The 23,193-nt window shown below is 50.1% G+C and overlaps 1 protein-coding gene across 3 annotated transcripts in view; it reads right to left on the bottom strand.

Moving 5' to 3' along the window:
* Positions 1 to 2,327: 2,327 nt before the first annotated feature.
* Positions 2,328 to 23,193, bottom strand: part of LOC105478427 (pyridine nucleotide-disulphide oxidoreductase domain 2) — a 32,634-nt gene continuing 11,768 nt past the window's right edge. Inside the window, exons 5-16 of one of the 3 annotated variants that reach the window (XM_011735702.3) lie at positions 18,960 to 19,115; positions 16,227 to 16,380; positions 14,292 to 14,353; positions 14,097 to 14,194; positions 11,858 to 11,999; positions 11,379 to 11,513; positions 9,960 to 10,032; positions 9,560 to 9,716; positions 7,317 to 7,471; positions 6,059 to 6,165; positions 3,721 to 3,841; positions 2,328 to 2,634 (exon numbers count right to left, since the gene is read on the bottom strand). In XM_011735702.3, coding sequence (XP_011734004.2) covers positions 2,564 to 2,634; positions 3,721 to 3,841; positions 6,059 to 6,165; positions 7,317 to 7,471; positions 9,560 to 9,716; positions 9,960 to 10,032; positions 11,379 to 11,513; positions 11,858 to 11,999; positions 14,097 to 14,194; positions 14,292 to 14,353; positions 16,227 to 16,380; positions 18,960 to 19,115 — 1,431 coding nt within the window. In that variant the 3' untranslated portion in view covers positions 2,328 to 2,563. Of the gene's footprint in view, positions 2,635 to 3,720; positions 3,967 to 6,058; positions 6,166 to 7,316; positions 7,472 to 9,559; positions 9,717 to 9,959; positions 10,033 to 11,378; positions 11,514 to 11,857; positions 12,000 to 14,096; positions 14,195 to 14,291; positions 14,354 to 16,226; positions 16,381 to 18,959; positions 19,116 to 23,193 lie in introns of those variants that run through there. The other 2 variants (XM_071069327.1, XM_071069326.1) reach the window with 2 other exon arrangements.

Here is a 23,193-nt window from a genome sequence, read left to right as displayed (position 1 = left end):
GATAAATGAAGCTTTCAGGCCTTTGGCTTGTACTAATTAGCAATCAAGGCCAAAGCTGAACCCAATGTCCCATAATAAATTATGACACATCCTTACAAGAGAATATTAGGCAGCTATTAAAAATAATGTTTTCAAAGAATTTTTATGGCACTGAAAACTGCTTATGATATGAAGTGAAATGAAGGAAAGATGTAAAGCCCACATATAGAACACGGAATACCAATGACCTGAAAGACTACCTGAAAATACTGTAAAACGGGAACTGTGATTATCTCTGCAGGAAAAATTATGTGTGCATTTTATGTTTCTCTCTTATTATATTTTAAACATTTCCTATATTAGGCATTCGTGGCTTTTGTTTATTAAAAATAAAATAAAATAAATAAATAAAAATTTTTTTTTTCTTTTGAGACAGAGTCTCTTTCTGTCGTCCAGGTTGGAGTGCAGTGGTATGATCTTGGCTCACTGCAACCTCCGCCTCCTGGGTTCAAGCAATTCTCCTGCCTCAGCCTCCAGAGCAGCTGAGATTACAGGTGTGTGCCACCACATCCAGCTAATTTTTTTTTTTGTATTTTTAGTAGAGACAGGGTTTCACCGTGTAAGCCAGGATGGTCTTGATCCCCTGACCTTGTGATCCGCCCACCTCTGCCTCCCAAAGTGCTGGGATTATAGATGTGAGCCACTGCACCTGGCCAAAAATCATTATTATTTTTAAATACTAAGTCTGATGTGAGCTTCCCCAGGCCTTTGACGATTTTCTGTGTTCATTTCTCCCTCCCTCCCTCCCTCCCTTTCTCCTTCCTTCCCTCACTTTCTTTCTTCCTTCTCTTTCATTTTCCTTTCTTTCTTCCTCCCTCCCTCCCTTTTTCTCTTTCATTTTTTCTCTCATTCTTCCTCCCTCTCTCCCTGCCTTCCTTCTTTCCTTCCAGAAAACCAGCAATATTGACCAAAAACAAATTTTCAACAAGCTCAAGAAGTTGATGGTACTGATGCTGAATGAGGGAGGGGGCTTGGCTACTTTGGAAAAAGCTTGGGGACCCAAACATTGCTCTACACTGTCCTGCACAATGCTTCTAGGGGGCTAGTTTCAATTCTGGGTGCCAGATTAAAAAGTATATAGAAAAGACCACCTTTTGCAGAATACAAAAATGACAAAAATATCTTCACCAATAAAAGCCGCAGCAGCAGCTCCACTATGTACCGAATGCTTATTGTGTGCCAGATACTGGAGGGAAACATGACCTGTTGTCTGATGTGAGCTTTAAAACAACTCTTTTACGGCTGAGAAATCTGAGTTTACCAACATTAAGTAATGAGGTGGATCTATTTGAATCTGTATAAATTTGCCCAGGAAACGGAGGAAGGGAAGCTTTCCCAGGGAAGATCCTGCCTCATCTGCAGATGGGACGGCTTGGACTGTGGCCTTGGCTGCCGGAACTGGAGAAGCTGGCTGGGAGGGCTGCATTACCACGGGAACTTTGGATGGATTTTCCTGGACAAGAGTGACAATTCAACTCACTTTAGAATTATAGAGGTTTATATTGAAAGGTGTTGGTGACACAACAGACTTAGCTCATGGGAGGCAGAAGGCTGAATGCTCTGGAATCAGGAAGAGTGGGCTCCCAGACAGCCTCAGTGGAATCCACCTTGCAGTCACCCTTGACTGCTTTTTGCCTGACTGGAAGATTCTATGGCTTGAGATGCCAAGCTTTGTTCAGGCCCATGGCCCCTGTGGGTGACTCTATAGATCATAGGGAAATTGGGTCCATTTTTATCGTTTGCCAGGAATGTGACAGCAGTCGACTGGGCTCCACCTGGGCAGTCCTCCAGTTGGTGGTGGGGGGGGTCCCAGCCAAGGACAGGGGGATGCTTAGATCAGACTCTTCCGCTGGTTAGATGGACTGTTCTTTTTGTTTTGTTTTTGTTTTTTGTTTTGTTTTTGTTTTTGTTTTGAGATGGAGTCTCTGTTGCCCAGGCTGGAGTGCAGTGGTGCAATCTCGGCTCATTGCAACCTCTACCTCCTGGGTTCAAGTGATTCTCTTGCCTCAGCCTTCCAAGTAGCTGGGATTACAGGCACCTGCCACCACGCCTGGCTAATTTTTGTATTTTTAGTAGAGATGAGGTTTCACCATGTTGGCCAGGCTGGTCTTGAATTTCTGATCTCAAAGTGATTTGCCTGCCTCAACTTCCTAAAGTGCTGGGATTACAGGCACGAGTCACCATGCCTGGCCTTTAAATGGACTGCTTCTTAGCTGATGTAAGAATTATGAGTACACCAGACAAGTCTATCCCACCAACTAACACAGAGAAAAAACACGAGCAAGTAATCTGTATGAAATATTAGTTTTAATAACACAGAACCAGTCCACGTACGGAGGCACGGGCATAAGGTTAACTTGCACTAAACGTAACTCGTACATTTTTTCTAAAATAATAGCTTGAGCATTGAGGATTTGGTGGCCTTAAGTACTAACCCGAAGCTGAGTTTCCTGGGAAGCTGACCCAATGGAGCGCTTGGAATTGAGGGGTGAAGTCTTCTTCCTGGGTCAGAGCTGATTCGGGGTCACTTGCTCTTGAGGTCCCTAAAGGCCGCATGCGCTGCATTTCGCCCAGCAGCTCCCATCACACCTCCTCCTGGAAGGGAATCTCCTATGAACCAAAGCTCCGCTCAAAAACCTGCCAGGGTGGGGGAGGGGGCGGGGCTTACGGAGATGCAGCAACAAAGCAGAGTGGGGCTGCTTAGAGGGGTGCGGGGGTGTGGGCACTGGAATCACCTAGGACAGACATTCAATAGATCCTGGCTCCCTCCAGGCTTCCTGCACCAAAGGTCTGGGAAGGGGCCAGGTCCACAGCCCACAGCCTCAATGGCTGAGGGTGGACCTGCTGGATGGGCAGATGCTTAGTAAGCAAAGTTAAAATTTCAGAATAAGGGGCTGGGGGGAGGGGGGAGATGTGGAAACACAGACTCTTTCCAGGGGGACCAAGTCCACACAGCTCAGAGAAGGTGTGCATAGCAAATGACAGCCTCAGCCAGCTCCTTAGGCTTGGAATGCGCACAAGAAAGAATTGTAAAGTTGAAGAAGTTAACTTTATCCATCCTTTCTGGTCTAAAATATGGATGGAGGCCTCTAATCCCAGCACTTTGGGAAGCTAAGTGGGGAGGATCACTTCAGCTCAGGAGTTCGAGACCAGCCTGGGCAACGTAACAAAACCCATCTTTACAAAAGAATAAAAAATTAGCCAGGCATGGTGGCACACACCTGTAGTCCCAGCTACGCCAGAGGCCGAGGCAGGAGGATCACTTGAGCCCAGGAGGTTGAGGCTGCAGTGAGCTGTGATCATACCACTGCACTCCAGCCTGGGCAATAGAGTGAAACACCGTCTAAATATATACATGGATGGGGAATTTAGGGACATGGGTCTCTCACAAGCCCGCATTGGAATGTGGTGAGATGCCTCCACCAGGACACATCCCCAGGCCTCCTGAAGGGGAGGTGTGAGTTCAACTGTGGGCTGTGGTCAGCCTGGTGGAGGCAGCGGCTGGGTGCTCACCTGTGCATGGAGAATTCTGAACACAAGGCAGCTTCTTATGGTGGGAGTTCCCTGCTCCCCTCCCTCTCTGCCGCCTTCATTGTTTATCTTCTTCCTCGTTCTCCAAGTCTCTGGCCTCCAGTGAGCCCTCCCAGTCCCCACAGGGTAGTGGGACTCCAGGTCACTCACCAGGATGAGCCCCACTTCCACAGAGATACAGGCCCTGGAGAGGGCAGCGGTAGCCAGAATGCAGGGGCACAGGGCGGGCAAAGTAGAGCTGATCCAGGGACATGGCACAGTGGAATATGTTCTGCAGAAGCAGAGCCACAGTCATTAGCACGGGAGCGTTACAGCCTTTCCTGTCCTGGCAGGGTTTCTTCCCCTCCCCTGTTCTCCAGCAAAAGTTCTTCTCCTTTCGGGATATTTTCTTGGGTTCTTAAAATGCAGAAAGGGAAGGAGATGAGATGGAACGGGCACATGCCCTGGGGCTGGGAGTGAAGTTTCCCAGAGGCCTTTTGAGGAAGAAAGCAGGGTGGGGAACAGGAACTGAACAGGAAAGAAAAGAGGGTTTTGCTATCTACTCTGCATCCCTCTCGCTCTGCTGGAAAAACAGAATCGTCCGACTTATTGTGGCTGCTGGCATGTGTCTCTGCGAGAACTTCCTTCTGTGGCCAAGGCATCCACCTGAGCCCGGACCCCGGCGTCCAGGTTCCAGCAGGATCACTGTGAATGGCAGACAAGGGGCAATGGAGCCGAGCACGGTTCTGTCCCCCTGGCTTGGGTGAGACCAGCCCCAGGCTGAGAAGGGAGGCAGCATGGGACAAGCGAAGGTCAGACTCAGGGGGCAGATCTGGACAAGAAGCCCGACGTCTGCTGGGCGTCACCACAGGAGTGTGCCCCTGCTGCCCTCCTCACCTTGCCCCAAACTGAGGCCATCCTCTTTCCTCAAGTCTGCTCCTCCCCATCCTCCTGAGTCAGTGAATGACACCACCTTCCTCCCGCTGGCCTCTGCACCTACCCTTCACATCGCCTCCACCCTGACCCCCATGTGCACACTGTCACCAAGGCTTCTCAAGTCTGCCCGCCCCATGCCTGCTCTACCCAGCCATTCCCTTCCTTCCTGCTGCCTGGCCTTCTTTCCTCTACCCGGAACAGTGCTGTTCAGTGAACATGTAATGGGAGCTAATATGCAGTTTTTGATTTATTAGTAACTACATTTAAAAAGTAAAAGCAGAGCCTGTTGTGGCTCATGCCTGTAATCCCAGCACTTTGGGAGGCCAAGGTGGGAGGATCACTTGAGCCCCAGAGTTTGAGACCAGCCTAGGCAACACAGGGAGACTCCATCTCTACAATTTAAAAAAATTAGCCTGGTATGGTGGTGCATGCCTATGGTCCTATCTACTCAGGAGGCTGAGGTGGGAGGATGGATGGCTTGAGCCCCAGAGGTCGAGGCTGCAGTGAGCTGTGATTGCACTACTGTACTCCAGCCTGGGTGATAGAACAAGACCCTATCTCTAGAAGGAAGAAAGGGAGGAAGAGAGGGAGGGAGGGAAGGAGGGAAGGAGGGAAGGAGGAAGGGAAGGAGGGAGGGAGGAAGTAAAGAAGGGAGGAAGGAAGGAAGGAAGGAAGGAAAGAAGGAAGGAAGGAAGGACAAGTTGATGAATTTAATGTCAATAACATATTTTATTTAGCTATATATATCTATATATATTTATTAGCTATATACATATAATATACCCAAAATATTATAATTTCAACATGTAATCAATATATAAATTATTGATGAGATATTTTATATTTTTTTCTATACTGTGTGCATTCTACACTTGTAGCACATCTCACTTTGGCCTCAGATTTTTCTTTTGCTTTTTTTTTAAAATTTTCTTTTTAGAGATAGGGTCTCATTCTGTTACCCAGGCTGAAGTGTAATGGCACATCACAGCTCACTGTAGTCTCGAACTCCCGGGCTCAAGCGATCCTCCTGCTTCAGCTTCCTGGGTAGCTGGGACCACAGGTACACACCACCACCCCTGGCGATGTTTCTGGTTTTTTTGTTTTTGTAGAGATGGGGTCTCACTATGTTCCCTAGGCTGGTCTCTGGCCTTGCAAGTGCTCAGTAGCTGCAATGAGGCGATTGAGCCTGGCCTCCTAACTGGTCTCCCTGTCTCCAATGTCTAGTTTTTGATAAACTGAAGTCTGAGGATGTGCTGCTGCCTTGAGAAGGGGGTGCTCTCTCTGAAGAAAGTCAGATGGCAGAGCCAGCATGGTTGTCAAGGCAGAGGGCCACAATCCTGGTGACCTTCTCAGTGGGGGCTGTCCTGCCTGTGTTTCTGAGTCCCTACTAGGGATCCCTATTCCCTCAATTTGACCACTTCTCTGCCCTCTCTCAGCCAGGGTCCCTGCCCCTGTCCTCCCTTCCTGATGAAAGCTGAGTATGGAGGGACAAGATAAAGCAGAGAGGTCACAGCCAGGAAGTGAGGGTGCAGAGGGAAGGCTATGGTGAGAGACCCCCTAGGTTTATACGCACTCCTCCAGGAAGCCCGAAGATTCTCTCCAAATCTGGTGGTGTGAGGATGTCTCTGCCAACCACAGAGTCCTTGAAGCCAGGGGCATAGACCTCGATGCAATCAAACACTGGGGGGCCAAAAACAGAGAAATGAGACTGTGTTAGGAAGAAGAGGAGGCGCTAAGGGGATACAACTTGGCAAATTTACTAAGAGTCATTAAATTACACACAGACATGGGTTTATTTTATCATATGCAAATTATACCTCAATAGGTGAAAAACAAAAATCAGCCCACAAGCAAATGAATAATTCATCCCAAAGATGCATGGGCAGGCCGGTCCAGTCCCCAATTTTCCCCACTTCCCTACCCCAACCCTAAACACAAAGCTGCTTGTCTCCTCTTGCATATGCAGCTTTTTTCACCTCATCACTTTCCTCAAGCTCGCTCCTTCCTTCCTTCCTTCCTTCCTTCCTTCCTTCCTTCCTTCCTTCCTTCCTTCCTTCCTTCCTTCCTTCCTTTCTGTCTCTCTCTCTCTCTCTCTCTCTCTCTCTCTCTCTCTCTCTCTCTTTCAGACGGAGTCTCACTCTGTCACCTAGGCTGGAGTGCAGTGGTGCGATCTCGGCTCACTGCAACCTCCACCTGTGGGTTCAAACGATTCTCCTGCCTCAGCCTCCGGGGCAGCTGAGATTACAGGCATGTGCCACCACCCCCCGGCTAGTTTTTTTGGTGTTTTTCGTAGTGACGGAGTTTCACCATGTTGGTCAGGCCTGTCTCGAACTCTTGACCTCAGGTGATCCACCTGCCTCGGCCTCCTGAAGTGCTGGAATTACAGGCATGAGCCCCCACGCCCGGCCTGCTCAAGCTGTTTCTCTTGCTTGGAATGCCCTTTGCTGCCTGGCCAGTTCCTAGTCATCCTTGGAAACCCAGCTTGACCGTCCCTTCCTTTGAAAGCCTTCCTTGTCCCTCTGGCTCATGCTTCTCCTTTGGTTCATGCAGTCAGCTGTGCTGTAATGACAGATTTCTTAATTTGTCTCCTCCATCCCTTGCTAGGCTGCGAGCAACTGGAGGGCAGGAACTGTGTTTTCTTGGCTTTCTTAGCCCAGTTCCTGACTCCAGCAGTCATTCACTATGCTGACTTGAGGTTCCCTCAACTATTTCCTCCCTTTGGGACGTCATCTGCAGCTGTCAATCCTGAATGGGGCAGTGAGGAGGAGCAGGCCCAGTCAGGTCGCAAGCCCGGCTTTGGCTCTGGAGGCAGAACATGCAACTCTCTTTACCTCTGTCTGCGTAAGCGTCTCTCTCCTGCTCGTCCCAGGCCTTGCCTCCAGCCAGTGTGTAGGGCGTGTACTGAGTGAAGAGAGAGACTACGTGGCAGCCGGAGGGAGCCAGGGTGGGGTCCAGCGCAGAAGGGATGCAGAGCTCAATCATAGGCCTGTGCGGGCAGGGAGGAGAGACGGCAGGTCTAAGAGCAGCAGTGTGGTGCGAAGGGCCTCTGAGATGACTTGGGACACAGTGGAGACCCTGAGATGACACCAATCCTGGGCGACTGTCGCTGTACAGCCACAGTGGTTGTCCACAGTACAGGTCCACAGTGGCCTCCAGTGTGATCCAGAGCACCCGTGAGGAGCTGGCCTGGCCCAGACCCCCGAATGCATGGCCTGTCCTTGCCTGCCTTCATCACATGCTGTGCTCTAACCACAGCTCCCAAACGCAAATGTCTCCAAGGTCCACACAGACAGTGGGAGTGTGGAAAGAGGCCAGGCCTAAGACAGCAGGCGCCCAGGCAGCCAGATTTCAGCCAGGCTTTAGCGGCCTGACTGCCTTTTCCAGAGCAGACCAATGGAAGACAGAGTTGCTAGGGCTGCCCCGAGCCCCAGCAAAGCTGTGAACTGCTTCCCACCCCACCACCTTTGCCTGCCACACCTTTTCTACCTGGAGCACATTCTCCCTCTGATCTCCAAATATGAGTCTCCTTCAAGGCCACGGGAAACGCCCCTTCTCCCTGCGTCCCTCAGCCGCAATGTTTTTGCTGAACTTGGATGTCCACCAGGGATCTCAAACGTCCCCCGTTCAAACCCCAATGCCTGATTAGCCTCTAAAACCTGCTCCACCCCCGCCGCCTCTTCCTCTCTTCAGTAAATGGAGGCATCTTTTCACAGTCGCTCCTTTTTATTACCCACATCCCACTCCCTGTCCAACAGCAAGTCCTGTTGGCTTCACCTTCAAAATATACCCAGTCTTCCGTCCCTTCTCATCACTGCCACTGCCCCACCCTTGTCCAAGCCACTGTCCACTCTAACTTGGATTCTGCAACAGTAACCCATTGCAACAGATGCCTTAACGTTTTCTCCACACCGTGTCCAGGTTGGTCTTTCTAAAGTATAAGGCAGGCTCTGCACAAACTTTCCTGGAGTAAGAGCCAGGGCAGTTGACAAGACCCAGCACGATCTGACACCCTTCACTCCCAGGTGCTCTCTCTCCAGCCACTCTGGCCTCGTCCCTGTGCCTCCTACACAGCAGCACGCTCCTGCCCCAGGGCCTTTGCACCTGACCTTCCCTCTGTCTGGACGTTCTTTCCCAGGTACCCACAAGATCTGTATCCTCACTTCCTTCCGGTCTCTGCTCAAGTGCCGCGTTGTCAGAGAAGCCTTTCCTCCCCTTCCCTGCCTATTTTTCTCCGCAGTGCTCATCATCAGTGCTTACTTGTTGATTGTCTTCCTCTCATGGATAGAAAGTCAGCGACCTGAGACCTTGTTGGCTTTGCTTGCTGATCTGTGCCCAGTCACTGAACCAAGCCTGGCACAGAGTAGAGACCCCAGAATATTTATAAATGGATGAATGAACTTTGCCCTATACCCTTCTCTCCAGGCGCACATCTTCTTTACCACATGCTGTAAATATTTGTGTACCTGTCTTATCATAAGCTTCGTGTCGGTTTCATGCCCCTGCCTCACTAGTTCTCCCAGCCCGTACCTAGTACAGAGCCCGGCACTGAGTAGGTTTTCAACAGTGTGTGCTGGACAGTGGACAGGAAGGAAAGGCTCTTTCTCCTATAGCGCCCCTGCCTTTTCTGGAAGGATGGAAATACAGCTGCAGTGGGAGGTGGGAAATGCTTTTAGAAGTTTTGCAAGAAGGCAGCTTATCAGGAAAAGAAAGGCTACGGAGCAGGGGACTCAGTGAGTGCGTGCCCCCTGACAGGCTCTGAATGAGAGAACCTCCTTTGCTTTCCCAGAACACATTTTCTCTTCTTCCCCAGCCCCAGCACTTTCCTGGGCAGCGCTCTGCCCCCTGCCCCTTCCGCTAACCTGAGCTGCTCTTCACCCTTACCTGCCCTGGTCCTCAGATTTTTCACCTGGGATGCACTTCCTGTCCTTAGAAGTTAAGTATGGATTTTGGCAGATCCTAAGTCACTGTGAAGGTTGAACGCCAGGCCTGATCCCTGCTGTGTGTGGCATGGACAGCCCTGCCTCCCAGGCCCATGTGGAAGAACATCAGGGGATGTTCTGTCCAGGACCCCTACCTGTGGGAAGGCAGGCCATCCATGGCGTCTTCAAAGGCCTGATGAAGGAGGAGGGTGTCTTCACAGTTCAGGTGGATGGAGCACTGGTGATGGGGCAGTGGGTGGCCCCTGGGAGCATTGGGGGCCGCCAGGAAGCTGGGCAGCCTGTCTACAGCCACTGAGGGACCAAAGAGGAGGGTCAGGTCTTAGCCCCCCAAGGTCCTCCCTCTACAGCCACCTCAGTGGCAGACGGGAGTAGGAAAGTATTAGCAAGTATTTCACCTTCTGACCAGGCTGCAGGGGGACACAGGCTGGAGGTCAGGGAATGGAGGTGATGACAGAGTTCAGCTGCCCCCCGCATGGAGGTTTCTCACTCGGATGGGTCAAAGGAGACAGTGCTGCAATGTGGTGTGCCTCTTACCATTGATCTTGGTGACAGGCGACCGGGTGTCCAGCTGAGAGATTTTCTCCAGGAACTCCTCAGGAAGCCACTCCTGGAAGGAGAAGCCTCCATGAAAGCCCCCAGACATCAAAAGGCCCCAAGGAAGCTGCCTTCTTTCTTTGCTCAGGAAGATCCCTCAGTCGCTCCCTCCGGAAATCCTCTTCATCCTTCAAAGCTCAGCCAAAACCACCTCCTCTGTGAAGCCTTCCTAGATCCCCTCCCACTCAGCTCTAACCACTTCCTCCTCTGTGCTTGGCCAGCAGTTCTGACTGTGAAATAGTCCACACCTCTCCCTGCTTGCAAAGGGGACAGTGGTTTGCAGGTCTCTTTTCACTACTGGTGTGTAAGCTCTTGGAAGCCTCGATGATCTCAGAATTGCCTTAACAAGTTTCTTTTTACTGATGTTTGTTGAATTTTATTAATGGAATCACTCAGAAAAAGTAGTGCTTTGCCCCTAAGAATTGCTCCCAAGAGTGGGTGGGAGCTTCGTGCACATATACATGTTATCGTATCTTTTGGGCACAGGGAAAGTCAATTGCAAAAACTGCCCCCCAAAGCTCACCCCTCCCTGTTTGCACACCCGTTTCTGTGTAATCTTGCAGTGCCCTCACACTCTGACTCTGGGCTTGGCCATGAGACTTGCTTTGGCCAATGCTAGCAAACAGGATGCAAAGAGATCAAACCACGTGATGCTTGCATACATGCTTGAGCTTGCCTGCTTTTGCCCCTTGCCAGACCCTGAGAACATGCCTGGACTACTGTGCTGGGGGAGGACAGACACACGGGGCAGAGCTGAGTTCCCCTGGTCATCCCAGCAGAAACAGTCCTGGACCAGCCACCACCGGCTAGCTCCCAGGAACATGAAGGAGTCCTGCCAAGATCAGCAGAGCCGGCAAGCTGACCTGCAGCTGACTGCAGATGCATGAGCCAGCCGTGAGCAGTTGGAATCCACCAAGATCAACTGAAGTCTCCAGTTCTGGGTGCCAGTATTTCTTGTGTGCCCAGAAGTTTTGTGGCTCTTTTTAAAAATTAATTAATAATCATGGATAATACAACAGATAGTTGACACATACAATGGAATTAGAGCTGGTGAAAGGGAAGAAATCAGGAAAGTAGGAAAGTTGTGGAAATAACTCTAGATGGAAAGTCAGACCTGGGTTCTAGCTCTGGCTCTGCCAGTGGCCAGAATCTTGGTCACTTCACCTCTCTGGCCCCTTCTCCTCACCTGTGAGGCTTCTTCCCTGTTTGCTACCTGCCCTTACCTGCCTGTTTCCCAAATGCAGAGACTTGGCTTTTGCATCTCACACCCTGATGCAATCCTGGCTCCCTCAATCCCCACGGATTCCAACCCCTGTTTTGGCAGACGTCTAAGCTCCACCCTCCTGCCCGCAGCCTCACCTGTGGCGTCAGCTTCAGGAAGGTGATCTGCGGTGATGTGTTGGACAGCACCACCTTGCTTCTCACTTCTGTGCCATCTTCCAGCACAACTCCTTGAACACAGCCTTCACTGTTCACCTGCACCTTCGCCACTGTCTAGCGCCCACCAGAAACCCCCAGGAAGGGAAACCCAGGTTAGATCTTGTGGGATTCCCATGGTCTGTGATGGTCCTAGGCATTCACAACTTCTTCATCCCAAACCCCCCCCATCAAGTTCTGCAGCTTCTCCATGAAACACTCAGCCTCGGTTCAGTGACCAGGGAATTCAAAGCGGGTGGTTAGCCACTAACAGGCTGCGTGACCTTAGTCTCTTAATTCTGCAACCCACACCCTCACAGCCCCTCTGTTCATCGGTAAAACAAGGGACCTTCCAAATCTGAGACTTGGTTCTGTCCTGGGATCCTTGTCAATTATTGGGGTAGAGTAGAGGGGCCATTCACCTTTTCAGTGAAGATGCTTGCTCCATGGGTGGTGGCTGAGCTTGCGATGGCATCAGAGAGGGCACCCATGCCCCCCTGGACATAGCCCCAGGCCCCCTGCATCCCCTCCAGGCCCCCCATCACATGATGCAGCAGCACATACCTGAGGACAGACCATCTGACTCAGATCCTGGAGGTGGGATCTCATCTGCCCAGAGTTGTAGGTGCAACTATTCCTTTCCATCTTGATCTTCAGCCCCTCCCTGCCACCATCCAGCCCTTTCCCAGTCACCTTTAATGAGCCAAGTTCTTGTAAGAGCCCTTTGCCTTCTCTACACTGACTCCCCAGCAAGTGTGTCTATGTGCATAGCTTTATTACCAAAAAGAAGGCAACGATGCCCAAACCTGCAGCTCCAGCACTCTCCTGAACTCCAGCTCCTATGTCTAACTACCCACAGATATCTCCATTTGGATGCTTTCTTGGTAGGCATCTTAAACCCACCACCTTTTCCCCATTCTCCAGCTGCTTCCCCTTCAATCTTTCCCATTCCAGTGAATGACACCTTTCCATAGAAGGTTCTGTTTCCAACAGAAACCAGGTGTCAGCCTTGACCGCTACCATCCTTCCCCATCTATGTCCACACAGCAACGCCAACTCAGCCTCCAAAGCGCTTGCAAGGCCACCCCACCTCTCAGCCTCTCTTCTTTTTCTTATGCTGCTGCAGTAGTGCCCCTCATTGGACCCCCTCTCCCACACTTTCTCCCCTGCAGGTCTTTGTCCACATATATCCTGGAACCTTATCTTAAAGCCCAGCTGTGCTCCTGCCACTCACTTATCACCATTCTAAATCTCCCTGGCTTGGCGCTGCTCTTAGGGAATGGCCAGTCTCCTAGCAGGCGCTCCAGCCTCACCCCTCATCCTGTCCCTCTCTGTACCCCATCCTCCTAACTAACAGAACCTCTAGATTCCTGGGTGGATCATACATTCTCTAACCCCAGCATTTCCCCTGCTGTTCTGTCAGCCTGAAGTCCCTTCTTCCCTCTTCGTGTGTTTCGCTAACTCCTCTTTGTCCTTTGGGTCTCAGATCAAACACCTCTTCCATGTGGAGGCTTCTCTGACCCTAGGCCAGGCTGTGTCCCGGCTGCTCCTCCTAGCATCACACTCACACCACTTCATCATCATCACTTGCTCTGTGTCTCTCACCCATCGGGACGTCTGCTCCACTCACTACCGTATCCCCAACACCTAGCGAGCGCTCATCCATATTTGTTGGAAGAATTAATGAAGGAACAAATTACTTAAAGGCATATTTCACAAACTGAGCACTGGCTAAGCCTCCCAGAGATCCCAAGAGAAAAGGGCAGGAGGCCCCAGCTGGAAGATCCAGATTGGCTGGTAGATCACAGCTTGGCCAACGTGTAGCAACTGCTGCCAAGCCCCCGTCTCTATGGTCCTGGGGGAATTTGGGGCCGGCTTAATATGTGTTGAAAAACCACTTCCGAGGGTGTGCTCATCCCTTGAGAGAAAAGCCACGTCGACAGCTTCTAGCTTCTAGCTTCTAGCTGTATCTTCTGGTGCACTGGAAACGGCCCAACCCTTGGCGGCATTCTCCATCCCAACACACACACACACACACACACACACACACACACACACACCCCTCCATTCCTGCTTCTGTGGGGGCTCATTAAGTCAGACCACACTGCAGGCTTCGCTGTGTCTGACTGCCACCTCTCGGACTGGGCTGTCAGCGCACACCCGCACTCAGCAAGAGAAAGGCAGCTCACTGCCCATCCTGAGGTGCCTGCGTGAGTGTCCCGGAGCCCAGGGAAAGGACCGGTGGCAGGCAAGGGAGAATGGGTGTTTGCAGGAGTGGAGAGGTGGAAGAGGGAAGGGAAGAGGAGAGAAAAGAAGATATTGTTGAGATACCAAGCGGGAGGTGGGAGAGAGGCTTTTCTTAGTGAAGCAGTAGGGCACGGTCACTAAGAAGGAAGATTTTGGGGAGTCAGACACCTCGAGCTGAAAATCAGCCTGGCCACTTGAGTGGCTTTGGGCAAGACACTCCCTTCTCTGAACCGCGGTTCTCAGACGTTGCTCTGAGGGTTAAATGGACCGTGTGTGACGTGCCTGGCTCGGTTCCTGGCTCACTGGGTGAGCTCTGTTAAGTGGCAGCTGTTGCTGCGGCCACTGCCACTGTTGTCCTCACTCCTGTTGGGGAACATGCCCCATTCCTGCATCCCGCCTCACCCCCTCACTCACCCACTCCCCGGAGTGCGGGGACTTGTCATGGCTCCAATCACAGCATCTGTGGCCAGAGTGGCTTTTAGAGGCTCAGACTCAAACCACTGATCCAGCACCTGGACAGCACAACAGCAGAGAGAAGCGCTTAGAGGCCTCGACGGGAGGAGGGTCCCCTTGCTCCCTGGTTGGGCCTGACGCTGGGGAACCGCTCACCTTGGTAATGGGAGCTGTGAGGACCTCATAATATTGGGGAAGCTGGGCTCCCAGGATGCGGCCTATAACAGAAGATCCACAAAACAGAAGTTGAGACAGGTGACAGGGAAACCCTCCGACCTGGCCTGTGGGATAAAAGACTGGAGGAGGCCGAGACTTCCTGCCGGGAGATGGTATAGCACAGCCAATGCAGAGACAGACCCAGCCTGAGTCCCGGCCACACCTCTCACTAGCAGCGCCTGGGACACATTTTTAACATCTCTGAACCTGCTTCTTTACCTGTAACACAGGAATCCTATTTTACACCCCAAGGGCTACAGTGAGCATTAAATGAGCTAGGTAAAGCATTTGCAAGTTCATAGGCATTTAATATGTTTAATCAGTTAGCATTATGTTTTGAAAATTTTAAACTTCTACCTTATTCCCTTATTTTGAACTCCGGAAGGCCCATATCCTGGGAGGTAGCTGGCCTGGCTGATCCATTCCTACAACCCTGATTCAGACCATTTCAGAATAACTAGGCTTTAAGACCTTCAGGATAGAAATCACAGTCTCTAGCCTTATAGCACCCAGGCCTAGCTTAGTGTCTTGCACGTAGTAGTTGCTCAATAAATGATTTTTGCCTGTTTTTCACACAAAGCTCCCTGGACTGGTTATCTGAGAGGCAGTGTCTCCTTTTTGCATTTGTAATAGATTCCACTGGCTCCATACTCTTTGCAACGTATAAGTCTGCAGTGTCTCCCAACCCACCATAGCTTGGTTAACCTGCCTGGCTCCTTGGCTCTGGGCTCATCCACGTGACTTGGCCAGCCAGTGGAATGTTTGCAGATGTGACACAAAGCCAGACCTGAAACAGGCCTGTACATTGGGGCATGCCCTCTGTGCTTGTGCCACTGATGTGAAAAGTCCACGCCCAGATCAGCATGTGCTTCTACAAGGAGGACGGGAGGTACCTGGAGCAGAGCTGCCTCCACTGAGCTGCTGCAGACACAAACACATGCCTGAGACCAGACCAGATCAGCTGAGCCAGCTGGGATCAGCTGAACCACGAAGACATTTGGGAAACAAGCGATTTGTTTGTTTGTTTGTTTTTTCTAGGATATAGAGGCTAAACTGGTCTGTATATCCTCAAGGAGGGTAGAAAATAATAGCATACTTGATGTGCCTTCCATTCTCATACTCATGACAGACATTACTAACTGATCACAGAACTTCTCCTTGCTGAGCCCAAATCTCGCATTCTTCCTGTATGGGAGCAGCACTTCAAATCTCTTGGCCCCCATATCTTATTCTAGCCACGGCCATGATGCCGAACTCCTTGCAGGCTTTGATCAGCTTCACAAAGGAACCTCCACAGCATCTCACTTCAGTGCTGAAAAGTAAGCCTCTCTACTTCTTCCCTAGGGCACTCATGGGAACCCACTTGGCACCCACAGATGCACAGCCCAGAAGTGTGGGAGTCAATGCCCTGTGAGGCAACCCTTGACCAATGGGAGCTAGAACCCAAGGAATAAATATTTCCCTTTCCATCTCCCGAGAAGGTTCCTCAAATGCATTTCATAAGGTTTCCCAGAGGGCCCACACAGGTCCAGCATCTTGTCATCCACAGTGTGGCTAGTGTGATCACACACTCTGGTATTGACTGTTTCTCTGTCCACTCTCACCCCCACTTTCTCCTATTTTTGTGCCTTGGGGTCACCCTTCCAAATGAAGTACCCATGCACAAGCCTTGGTCTCAAGCTCTATTTTAAAGCGCATCAGCCTAAGATGCTCTCAACAAAGTGCTCCAGGCTGCCCGTAATTGATCGCAGCATGTTAACTGATCCCAGCTGGCAGGTTGCCATGGAGGTTCAGGCTTGTGTCTAGGCATTGAGACAATGCGCTCACCTCCTTGAAGGTCACTCATCATGCCCCGGTGCCTGCACTTGGACTTACCTGCTTTCAGCAGGGGCTTGAGGGTGGACAGCGACTTGATCCTTTGCAGCAGAGAGCCACGCTGGAAGGCCGCCATGTCCACGGGGGTCGCATCCAGCAGAGGGTCAATGGCTAATGCCAAGCGATGCATGAACTCCTCGTATCTGGGAAAGACCTGGAACAGAGCTCTGCATCAAGGCCCCACCATCCATATCCCTCCCCTCCATGCCGTCCCCATATGGCCTGTCACCCCCACAGCTTGATGGTTCCTCAGGCCTCATTCCCCGCTGTGGCTCGGCTTGGCTCTGTTGAGCTCCCCCAGTTCCAGGTCTCTGGGTTAACATCAACACCAAGAAGAGTACATGGGGTGGAGGTGGGGGTGCTCAGGAGACCCTGGGTGATAGGAGAGCCACCAGCAGTGGCAACAGGGACAAGGAGCTAATGCTGGCCAACACAAAGTGTCACCCACAGAAAACTGGCAAGAATCTTAGGGCGTGGTCTCTGCGATAAACCATGAAACCACTTAGAAGTTTCTTCCTTCTGTCATTTCTTCTTTTTTTTTTCCAAGATGGAGTCTTGCTCTGTCACCCAGGCTGGAGTGCAGTGGCGCGATCTCGGCTCACTGCAACCGCTGCCTCCCAGGTTCAAGCGATTCTCCTGCCTCAGCCTCCTGAGTAGCTGGGATTATAGGCATGTGCCACCATGCCCAGCTAATTTTTGTAGTTTTAGTAGAGACGGAGTCTCACCATGTTGGCCAGGCTGGTCACGAACTTCTGACCTCAAGTGATCCACCTGCCTCGGCCTCCCAAAGTGCTGGGATTAGAGGCGTGAGCTGATGCGCCTAGCCTGTCCTTCTGTCCTCTCACATATTACTGGTAGAAGTTAGACCTTTGCCTGTATTCTTTTCCAGTCTGTAGGTCTCCCACACTGTCTCATCACCCGCAGTCACAGAAGACTGCCTCTTCTCACCCCACAAGCTCCCACGTCAGAATCCACTTTCTAAAGCCTGGTTTCTGACACTCACCTTCGCTTCCCTGGTGGGCACAGGAGCAGTGATAGAAGCTGTACTACCGGAGGCCCTACCTGATTCCTCTTAGCCCTGGACTTTGCATTTTGGTCTATCTCTACCCATGGATAGACCCATGACATTTTAATAAGTGTTACATGAAGAAAAGTTCCATGTTAAAATACATTTGAGAAGTCTTGGTAAAAACGAAGTTAAACAGCTTTCTCTAAGCAGGACTTTAATATGACAGCATGGAAAGACAAAACCAGGAATCAAGCTCCTTACTTTCCACGATGGGAAGTGGGCCCTTGCCTCTGGCGTGTGTGGTCGCTAGAGTGTAGGGCCACAGCTAGTGTCCTGCAGGCCCGGGGACCTGGCCTTGTGCCAAATCCCCTCAAGTGCATCTGAGATGGGCAGGATTTGGACAACAGGATGCAGGTGGTGGTCTCCAATGTGCCACACAAAAGAACCATCAAAGAAGCACTTTTAAAAAGCTAAGCTCCTCAGGCCGGGTGTGGTGGTTCATGCCTAGCACTTTGGGAGGCGGAGGTGGGAGGATTGCTTGAGCTCAAGAGTTCCAGACCAGCCTGGGCAACATAGTGAGACTTTTGTCTCTACAAAAGAATTAAAAATAACTTAGCCGGGCATGGTGGTGAATGCCTGTAATCCCAGCTACTCAGGTGGCTGAGGCAGGAGGATTGCTTGAGCACGGGAGGCGGAGGTTGCAGTGAGCCAAGATCGCACCGCTGCACTCCAGCCTGGGTGACAGAGTGAGACCCTGTCTTAAAAACAAATGAAATAAAATAACAAAATAAAAGGCTAAGCTTCTCAGGTGATTCTGATCATCAGCCAGGTTTGAAAACTGCTGGTGGAAGAGACATGTAGGCTGTGCATCTGTGGTTCTCTAAGTTTTACCCAGTAATAGATTAACACAAGAAAAGCAGTGTACATGGGTTCTATTAACCTAGGTTCTTCTTATGAAAATGTCTCCACTGAGATATGATTTAATGCTACACCTCAGCTTGTATCCACGCTTGGTACAAAACGGCCATTCAAATAATCTTCCTAAGTCCACAGAACCAACTGTGGCAAGGCCCTTACGGAACTCAGTGGCTCATCTAGACAAGGCCACCCAGCAGGTTCCTAGAATGCAGTTCCAAGGGAAAAAAAGTGCATTCTCCATCCAACATGTGCTCATCCCGTCACCAGAGCTGCACACCATCATGGACACTTTGTTGCTTTGGGCAGTCAGGAGGGAGCCTTGGGATGCCACATTGAATGAATATTTAGAACTCTCTTGTCCTAAGTTCCTGATTCAGTTGATTTTATCCTTAATTTTCTCTGATCGTCCCTCATCCTCCTTTCTGGCTTTCATGTGCTTTAATGTGGACAAACACCCAGAACTCTGTCTGAAAGCTGGAGGGGCATGAAGCACTTCCTGGTGTAGGAACACGCCGGTGCATTTCCTCTTGAACTCAGCATGCACAGCCCCTCTGACAGTGGCCCCATGTTGAATACACGCAGGTGTGCGTGTCTTCCAGTCCACTAGTCTTAATCAGCATCCTCCACCCACTTCTCTTCACAGTGCCTGAGATCAAGAGCTGCCACCAACTGGAGCCCTCCTAGGAATGTGGGGTGGCCTGGCCCAGTGCCCATGACCTTTGGACAATTGTTCTAGGACAATCCAACCAGGCCCATCTTTAGGCTGCTGAGGGAGTAGGAGCTCAGTCACTGGTCGCCTTCCCTACCTGGGCATCCTTCCGGGAGAACTGGGCAATCTGCTTCTGGTTTTCTGCCATGTCTGTGCCCAGCAGAAGGGACCTGGGCACCTTGCTGCCCGCACCCTCTTCCAGCATGGGGGTGAAGGAGTAGGGGTTTCGAAGATGAAGCCTCAGCCCATGTTTCTACAGAACACAAACAGCACGGCAACAAATTAATGGCTCTGTGGCCTCTGCCCGTCATCTTTTTCTCCAATTGTTTGTGTGACCATATAGGTACCTGTGTATAGATTCCCAAGTGTATGGTCCTGGTGTCTGTTTTTTAAATATAGTTTAAAGAAAGCCCTCTTGCCCAAGTACCCTATGGTAGACAATACTGTATCATAGCACAGTACACTATACCATTCTATACCATACCATACATACCATACCATGCCATACAGCACCACGCCATGCCACATCATACCATACCACACTACATCACTCACACCATACGCACCATGCCATACCACACCCTACCACACCATACGATACTATACCATGTCATATCACACCACACTACGCCATGCCACATCATACCACACCACACCGTGGCACACTCATTCCATGCCAGGGACTGTACTAGGGTTTACAACGGTTACCTCACAACAACTTTGTAAGTACAGTCTTGCATCACTTAACGATGGGGATATGTTCTGAGAAATGCATTGTTAGGCAATTTTGTCGTCGTTTGAGCATCACAGAGTGTACCTACACAAACCTAGATCTGATAGCCTACCACATATAGGCTGTGTGGTGTAGCCTATTGCTGCAAACCTGCACAGCATGTTACTGCACTGAATCCCGGAGGCAACTGTAATACAATGGTGTTTGGGTATCTAAACATATCTAGGCTGGGAGCAGTGGCTCATGCCTGTAATCTCAGCATTTTGGGAGTCCAAGGTGCACAGATCAGCTGAGGTCAGGAGTTCGAGACCAGCCTGGCCAATATGGTGAAACCCCATCTCTATTTAGAATACAAAAATTAGCTGGGCATGATGGCACACACCTGTAGTCCCAACTACTCGGAAGGCTGAGGCAGGAGAATCGCTCGAACCTGGAAGGCAGAGGTTGCAGTGAGGTGAGACTGCACCACTGCACTCCAGCCTGGGTGACAAAGAGAGATTCTGTCTCAAAAAACAAAAACAAAAACAAAAAACCCAAACATAGAAAAGGTACATTAAAAATATGGCATAAAAGGTAAGAAAAATGATACGTATAGAGCCCTCATGATGAATGGAGCCTGCGGGATGGGAAGTTGCCCTGGGTGAGGGGTGAGTGGCTGACGGCCCAGCACACTGCTGTGCACTACTGCACGCTTTGTAAATACAGTACACTTAGGCTACACCACATTGATTAAAACATTTCTTCAGCAAGTTAGCTTACTGCAACTCTTAAACTTTATAAACGTTTTAATTTTTAAAACCTTTTTGATTCTTTGAAAAAGACACTTGGCTACAAACACAAACATTGTATAGCTATATAAGCTATTTTCTTTATATCCTCATTCTGTAAGCTTTTTTCTGTTTTTAAAATTTTTATTTTATTTTTTTACTTTTTAAATTGTTTTGCTAAAAAGTGAAACGCAAACACACACATCAGCCTAGGGCTACACGGGGTCAGGATCACCAATGTCACTGCCTTCCACCTCCACGCCCTGCCCCACTGCAGGGTCTTCAGGGACAGTAACACGTGGCGCTGTCATCTCTAGAGAGCAATACCTTCTGCTGGATCCCTCCTGACAGACCTGCCTGAGGCTGTTTGACAGTGAATTTTTTAAATAAGGAAAAGGAATACATTCTAAAATAGTAATAAAAAGTATAGTATAATAAATACATTAACCAGTGACAAAGTCATTTACTATCAAGTAGTGTGTACTGTATATAATTATATGTACTAGACTTTTTGACAACTGGCTGCACAGTAGGCTTATCGCCACAAACACACGAATAATATGCTGCACTGCAACTATGACATCGCTAGGGGACAGGAATTGTTTTCAGCTCCATTGTAAGCTTATGGGACCACCAGTGTATATAGTCTATCGTTGACCAACATGTTGTCACGTGGCACGTGGCTGTCTTACTATCCTCATTGTACAAAAGCAACACGAGAGGCTCATAGGAGTTACATAAGTTGTCCCAGGTCACTTTAGGAGGTAGGTCTGGGTTTCAAAACCACAGCTGTGTAACTGCAAAGCCCCAGCTCTCAGCACCAGTCTGTAACTGCCCCACTTCAGAAATAAATAATTAAATTTAGAAAGACACAATCAAGCAGTGGTTATGTGAAAATCTATACTTACAAGGTAGATAAATTATTCACATCAGAACATTTTGTTTACTTTGCAGACTCATTTACTCCAGGGTCACTTTAAGTGGAAGTCCCCTCCATGCATTTAAAATATGATTTGATTTACACATATTTGATTAGCACACAGAACTTTCCAAGAGCACATCTACTTCCTCAAAGGAGGCACAGATAAAGCAAAAGGGGCCTGTGCTGCCTCCAGTTTCTGCTGTCCAGAGGCTTCCTTCTCCAGATCCGTGGCCTGCTCCCTCAACGACTCCAGGTCTTGGCTGGAATGCCACCTTATCAGCCAGGCCTCTCCTGTACTCCCTGCGCCCTCGTCCTGCAATATTTTTCCCCAAAGTACTTGTCACCACATGGCTAATCACATATTTAGTGTTTTCATTGTCTCCCCAAGTAGAATGTGAGCCCTGTGAAGTCGGGGCATTGTCTATTTTGTTCACTGCTGTATCCCCCGCATGCAGACACAGTGCAGTTAATAAGCATTCCGTCGACTCTGAACGTTGCAGACAAGGTACGGCCGCAGAGGAGGGAAATGAGATCTGAGAGTAGAGGTTTTAGGAAAGCACGAGGAAACCAAAAACAGGCTTTTCCAACAGTTACCACTGGAGTTGCTCCACACTGGAGACGCTCCAGGCGGGCAGGCTCGCCGCAGCTCTGGACACTCTGTGCCTGGAGCAGGTTCCTGACACTGGCGGGGGCCGGGGCCAGGAGACGGCTGGGGTCCCTCCTAACCCTAAGATGGAGACATTCTTTATTCTAAGCTGGAGAAACTTCCAGCTTCGTTCCTCTTAATGTAGTGAACTCTCTCATACCCAGGAAGCATCCTTAGTTTCTCTCCTTGTCATTCTTGACATCCCATACGCTGCCTCCAGAACCTGTGCGCTTCTCTCTAAGCCACCATTTCGGGAACCGCTGCAGCGCGGCCTCGTGATCCACATGCGACCCTTCCTGTTTCCGCCCAGTCCTCACCAGCCAGCAGGCGGGCTGACCTTGGTAAAGTCACAAATCCTAGCAGTGAACTTCCTGATCGCACACCTCACTGGCTTCTCGCTGCACCTGGATAAAATGCAGTCCCCGAGTTGGCCCCTGCTCCTCCCACCCCAATCTGCTGCCCTCTGCCTGTCACTCCTCTGCTCTGGCCACACTGACCTGCCCTCTGCTCACGCCTGCCTGGGTGCGTCCATCTCCTCTTCCCTCTGACTGGAGACCGTCTGCTTAGATGTCCACATGGCTGCTGCTGGTGACCTCTTGGTATTTGAAAACCTGCTCAAATGTCACCTCCTTGAGGAACATGTCCTTCCTGGTCGCCATCTAGGCTGGAATCTCCACTCTCTCTCTAATGCTGCCTTCTTTTCTTTTCTTCTTGGCACTTACCTCTACCTGAAGTTCTCTCCCTCAGAGCAGGGTCCTTGCCTTTCCAGTTCACTGCTGTACACCCAAGGGCTTCTCTCAGTGCCTGGCACACAGCAGGTACTCAGAAACATGGACTGAATGAATGAATAACCCCCCAACATGGACTGAATGAATGAATAACACCCCAAATCAGGGACCTAAGAGGAATCCAGAAGTTATTCCAAGTATAACTAATTGACTATGAATCACTTTTCATTTGATTCCAGGACTTTCTCTTCTAAATGGAGGCTCTGTCATTCTTAATGGTGTTAAATCAAACTTAGCTTAAAGCTGCCTCCTTGAATACTTTAAGCTCAGCCTAAAGGTTTCTCTGTTCATAGTGAACTCTAAGCTAGAAGGAGGTGTAAACAGGCTGTAACCTACTCCTGTGTCAATCGCTGAGTTTTGGCCAATCAAAGGGGACCAAGTGTTTAAACTGTGTTCAAATAAGACAAACGCTGAGCTATATCCAATCCAGCTATTTCTGTACCTCACTTCCATTTTCTGTACATCACTTTTCACT

This window comes from Macaca nemestrina, chromosome 9 (assembly GCF_043159975.1).
Source record: "Macaca nemestrina isolate mMacNem1 chromosome 9, mMacNem.hap1, whole genome shotgun sequence".
NCBI lineage: Eukaryota > Metazoa > Chordata > Mammalia > Primates > Cercopithecidae > Macaca > Macaca nemestrina.
The sequence above is the reverse complement of the archived record's forward strand: the minus strand, read 5'-3'. Positions and strand labels throughout refer to the sequence as shown.